The following is a 6,000-nucleotide window of genomic DNA, read 5'->3' as shown; positions in this document are numbered from 1 at the left end:
ACCATACCGATGTTTCTCTCTCTCTCTCTCTCTTCCTTTCTCTAAAATCAATAAAAAAAAAATTCCTGATTAGTAGTGCATGAATGAGTATACCTGTTTATTTATGCATTCTCTACTGATAGACATCTGGGATGCTTGTAAATTTTGGTGATTATGAATAATGCTGCTATAAACATTTTTGTGCAAGTCTTTTTGTGGATATATGCTTTTATCTTTCTTGGGCCAATACCTATAAGTGAAATTGCTAGGTTATAGTGTATATTTAACTTACATGAAACTAATGGGTCCACAATTTTGATATAAAGTAATAAAGTTTAAACTACCTTCTCCTTTCATTTCAAGTGTGGCCCGGTAGAGATGGCAAGGATCTGTTTTAAGGTTTCAGGAACTCCTGGTCAATCCATACCTCCTGTCCTCAAGAATTAAACTCTGGGGTCCCGGAAGATCCCTCTACAGGTAGAGGGGTGAGAGCTGTGTGGATAGTATCTGTAGATCAATACTGGTTGGGAAGTGAAATTGACAGTAACAGGTATGTAAAACACTTTAATAAATCGTTGCCTCTAGGTTTCTTGTTCTTGCTTCTCATCGTGATAAAGCTCAGAAAGGGAGATCCCTGAATACTGGCAGACTGAAAAGTCATTCTTGACAAAGAGGCCATTATTAGCAAAGGTTTGACAGTATGTTTGGGTGAAGGCTGGGTGAGATTGGCCACTGTAGTGGGAAGGTTCAACAATGCTAAGCGGATGGACTTTGCATCTTGCAATACTGCTTTCTCAGTCAGTTCTCTTAAGTTATCCTTAGTAGCTTTTTAAAACATTCACCACTTTCCTTCCACCCTTCAGGAGGTAACCAGGATCCAACAGAGACCATTTGAAAGGAACCCTTTCACTTCCCTGCCATGACCATCAACCTACCTGAATCCATCCTTGACTTGTCCTTTCCTTATTCATTCCAATTACAGTGAGGATGGTATCCCTCCTACGGTACTTGCCATCCCATCTTCTCAAGGGCTTTGTTATATTATCTCTTATAATCTCCTTACCTCCTACTTTATACTGGTTTATTCCCATCACTAAGCCCCTTCCAATCTTCCTTGTTAAAGCTAACCATCTCTCAGCAAGTACAGCTCTACTTATTGCCCTATCTCTCTGGTAGCATTATAATCAAAGCTTCTAAAGGGTTGTCTGCGAAACCTAATTCCTTTTCATTTCTGTCACCAAGATCTATCGAGAACCATTTTATCATAGAGTAGGCACTGCACAATCATTTTTTAGGTATGTGATGGATAGATAAATGGGACTCCGAGGGTGCAGATGTATATAGCCTGGAATATTGGATGAATCACTCGGTTAAGAAACTGCCCTTTCTGATGTATATAAATAATCTGATATATGCTTTCATCCTGAAATAAAGTTATGATTTAGTCAGCCACAAGTAACAAAGTATGAAAACAAGTGGAGAAACCCAACAGTGTTGCACTATCAATTAACCCTTCACGGTAAAACACCGATGCGCACCATCCAAGGCCCACACATGTGCCATTCCTCCAAAAAAGCAGCCCGGGACACAGGTCCGCCATGCGGCGGAACCCTGTTGACCGCTCCTAAGTGGCCACGGTGTCCGAGTCGGGTGCTGGGGGTGAGCGGAAGAGCCGACAGGCTCCCGGCCAATGGCAGTTCTTGAACTTACACCTCCAGACGTCAGCGCAGCTTTGCTAACGGATGTCACACAGCTGGCTCGGAAGCGTCTCCTCCCGTCCCAGAAAAGGGGTGTGGGGCTCAGCTGCCTCCGCGAACCTCAGGCTACGGGAAGGAGGGGCGTGCGCCGTTACCCGCGAGCCCCGCACCCTGGCCGGCCAGCTTCCCAGCAGTCCCTGCCAGTGAGCAACCGGCGCCCGCATCCCCGTCCGGAGCGCGCCGCCGCCGCCGCCGCCGGCTCCGCCCCCTCTTCGAGCTGGCCGCGCGCTCCTGCGGCTCCGAGCTGTGTCGCGGGCGCGCGCGCCGCCGGCGGAGCCGCAGTTAAAATGGTCCGAGCGGGACCCTGCGTTCCCCCCGCCGCCGCAGTGACTGATTGAGCCGGCGGGTTAGGCTCGGACTGTCGCCCAGCCGGCAGGCTCGCTCTCTCCGTCGCGTCCCCTAAGCTCGCGCCCATCGTTCTCCCGGCTTCCCTGGGCAAAGCATGTAGCCCCCGACGGGCGCGAGGCGGCCCGCAGCTGACGCCCACCCCCACCGTCGCGTGTGTGTCCGTGTGTGTGTGTGTGTGTGTGTGTGTGTGTGTGCGCGCAGGGAGGGCGACCCTGCCGCGGGCCGGGGCCGAGCCAGCGAGCGGCCTGCCCCGCTGCCGGGAGCCCGCCTCGCCGGGCCTGCCCGCTTCCCCGTCCCGGTCCCCCTCCTCGGGACCTTCTATATGGGCCACCTTCTCTCGAAGGAGCCGCGTAACCGCCCGAGCCAGAAGAGGCCTCGCTGTTGCAGCTGGTGCCGCCGCCGCCGCCCTCTCCTCAGGCTGCCCCGCCGGACCCCGGCCAAGGCGCCCCCCCAGCCGGCGGCGCCCCGGAGCCGGGACTGCTTCTTCCGCGGGCCCTGCATGCTCTGCTTCATCGTGCACAGCCCCGGCGCTCCCGCCCCCGCCGGCCCAGAGGAGGAGCCGCCGCTCTCGCCGCCGCTGCCGCCGCCGCGGGACGGGGCCTACGCCGCGGCCGCCTCCTCTCAGCACCTGGCGCGGCGCTACGCGGCCCTGGCTGCCGAGGACTGCGCTGCCGCCGCCCGCCGCTTCCTGCTGTCCTCGGCCGCCGCCGCCGCCGCCGCCGCCGCCTCGGCCTCGTCGCCGGCCTCTTGCTGTAAAGAGCTGGGGCTGGCTGCGGCCGCCGCCTGGGAGCAGCAGGGCCGGAGTCTCTTCTTGGCCAGCGTGGGGCCCGTGCGCTTCCTGGGGCCGCCTGTCGCGGTGCAACTCTTCCGGGGGACAACGCCGCCGCCGGCCGAGCCCCCCACGCCCCCCGAGATGGTGTGCAAACGGAAGGGGGCAGGGGTTCCCGCCTGTACCCCCTGTAAGCAGCCCCGCTGCGGCGGCGGGGGCTGCGGCGGCGGGGGCGGCGGCGGCGGCGGGCCTGCGGGGGGAGGCGCCTCGCCTCCGCGGCCCCCCGATGCCGGCTGCTGCCAGGGCTCCGAGCAGCCACCGCAGCCTCTCTGCCCCGCGCCCTCCTCTCCCCCATCGGAAGGTGCCCCCACAGGGGCCGGCGGGGACGCTGTCCGAGCTGGGAGCACCGCCCCCTCGCCTGCCCAGCAGCAGCATGAATGCGGCGATGCCGACTGTCAGGAGCCCCGCGAAAACCCCTGCGACTGTCAGAGGGAGCCGCCCCCCGAAACCCCAGACATCAACCAGCTGCCGCCATCCATCCTGCTCAAGGTGGGTCTGGGCGAATGGCGCTGGGATGCGCGCTTTCCCCCAACCCCGGCCCCCCTCCGCGGAGGTTCTCTCTCTCCTCCCCTTAAGCGCGGAGGAGGGGGCTCCCTGACAGCCACGGACGGCCAAAGGGAAGGAAGATTGAAAACCAATGGGGAGGGTGCTTATTACGGCCCGTTTTTTTTAAGTGGAAAAACTTGAAGTCTACCGAATACCTTATTATAGCTTCTGTTTGTTATGCACGATTCAGCTATTATTAGATTCCCAGTCCAGTTGTTTAGATTCTAAACATCTAGAACTATTCGTAGGTTTTCTGTGACATACTTTAATTAATTGAGCAAATTGCACTTACCGGGTAAAGACTTTGCATATTAGTATTCGAAAGTAGTTCAGACTACTTTCAGGTTTGATAGCTGTTAGTTGGTATCAATAACAGTGAACTTCTTTTGAGCATTTACTATGATCAGGCACTGTGCCAGAGCTCTATATACATAATATCGAATCCTTTAATTATCGCTCTGACATATAACTATTGTTAACATTCTTACTTTACAGAAGAAGAAACTGCTATTTCAATATGATGTGCCTTCAGTACTAAGACAGGAATGGTATTTGCTCTACTTAGCCTACAGCCAAATGGGGCTTTAAGAGGTTGAATGACTTGTCCACGGTCACACATAGAAAGTAAGAGGCACATCTGGGGAATTTAGGCCTGCTTGACTTGAAAACCATTTTGTATATGCTATGTTGTGTTAGCTTCCTACATTTTAACCCTTACATAAAAGAAGACAGGTTACTAGAAGGTAAGGACAAATATTTTTGGGGAGGGATGGGTGAGCGGAGAAGAGGTAGGTGTCCTGTGGGAGCTTTTTCTCACTTCCAAGTACTAAGGAAAATGTGCAGTTTTGTCATTGCTAGTGATAAACTTAATTATGTGATTAAGTCTGTATTATTGTTAAGTTATTTCCTTCATTTTCTCTCTTTTTCCCTTTTCTCTCCCCCTTCTGAAGCTTAAAAAATGTAAACCTTCTTCAGTGTGGTTGATTCTTAAAAATAGCCACAAAATTAGATAAAAATTTGACTACTTTTATTGTTTCTGAAGCTCTTACTGTCACCAATATACTTTGTTTGATTAGACTTTTTGCATATTTATAATCCTGTTTTTTTTTTCATTTGTTTTATTGTTATAGTAGTGCTCTTGAAAATTAAAACAGCAAGAGTGGGTAAGCTTAGCCCTGGCCAGATAACTCGGTTTGTTAGAACATGGTCTTGAAGCACAGGGGTTGTCGGTTCGATCCCCAGTCGGGATACATACAAAAATAGATTGATGTTCCTGTCTCTCCCCCTCTTCCTCTCTCTAAAACCAGTAAAATAAACATTTAGAAAGGGAATGATTGTTGCATAGAAAAACACAAATCCATCACCTCCGTTGGGAAACATTCTTAGAAAGTATGCTCTGCTTGCTTGGTAATGGGTCATTAGCCTTCACAGTTGTATTTTTGTGCCTTTTGTACCAGAAGTTACTGTAGTTGTAAAAAAGGGGATGCAGAGCAGGGAGAGAAATGTGAGGAAATATGATTTAAAAGATGTTATTAGGGAAAGCTCTCATACTTGCCCATTATTTTTTTTTCAGGTATGGCAAAAGCAAAGGAGAAAAATTGAATTCTCTTGGTGATACTTCATAGGCAGACTTTTGGCTCAGTATTAAGAATGCATTTTAAAATTTTATTTTATGTAAATAATAGGTATCACTTGCTTTAAAACATTCAGATAATGCATGTAAAGCGAAAGTTTGCCTTGTTTACCCCTACCCTTCCATCTAGTTTCTCCTCCAGGGGGAACTAACCACTATTAACAGTGTAGATTGTTCTTCTAGGTCTGTGCTGTCAACTACAGTTAGCCACTGGCCACATCTGGCTATTTAAATTTAAAGTAGTTAAAATGAAATAAAATTCAGTTTCTCAGTCACAATAGTTATATTAATAGTAAAGGTTGACCGGCAGCTTTTTTTTTTTTTTTTTTTTTCATTTTTCTGAAGCTGGAAACAGGGAGAGACAGTCAGACAGACTCCCGCATGCGCCCGACCGGGATCCACCCGGCACGCCCACCATGGGGCGACGCTCTGCCCACCAGGGGGCGATGCTCTGCCCATCCTGGGCGTCGCTATGTTGCGACCAGAGCCACTCTAGCGCCTGGGGCAGAGGCCACAGAGCCATCCCCAGCGCCCGGGCCATCTTTGCTCCAATGGAGCCTTGGCTGCGGGAGGGGAAGAGAGAGACAGAGAGGAAAGCGCGGCGGAGGGGTGGAGAAGCAAATGGGCGCTTCTCCTGTGTGCCCTGGCCGGGAATCGAACCCGGGTCCTCCGCACGCTAGGCCGACGCTCTACCGCTGAGCCAACCGGCCAGGGCTTTTTTTTTTTTTTGACCGGCAGCTATTGTACTGGACCGTGCAGATTCAGAACACATCGTTGTAGAGTAAATCTTCATAGTTTTCTCATAAATGGAATCAAAATGTTCATGTTCTGCAATTATTTTTTGTTAGTTTACAGTATTGTTTGGAGGTCTTTCCATTAGAGAGTATAATGGTTTCCTTTATTCTTTT

At 51.1% G+C, this 6,000-nt stretch overlaps 1 protein-coding gene across 1 annotated transcript in view; it reads left to right on the top strand.

Moving 5' to 3' along the window:
* Positions 1-2,272: 2,272 nt before the first annotated feature.
* The window catches only part of FBXL17 (F-box and leucine rich repeat protein 17), a 685,599-nt gene continuing 681,871 nt past the window's right edge, over positions 2,273-6,000 (top strand). Inside the window, exon 1 of the mRNA XM_066381970.1 lies at positions 2,273-3,402. Coding sequence (XP_066238067.1) covers positions 2,407-3,402 — 996 coding nt within the window. The 5' untranslated portion in view covers positions 2,273-2,406. The remainder of the gene's footprint in view (positions 3,403-6,000) is intronic.

The sequence above is a fragment of the Saccopteryx leptura genome, chromosome 4 (assembly GCF_036850995.1).
Source record: "Saccopteryx leptura isolate mSacLep1 chromosome 4, mSacLep1_pri_phased_curated, whole genome shotgun sequence".
Taxonomy (NCBI): Eukaryota; Metazoa; Chordata; class Mammalia; order Chiroptera; family Emballonuridae; genus Saccopteryx; species Saccopteryx leptura.
This window is presented reverse-complemented; position numbering and strand designations above follow the sequence as displayed.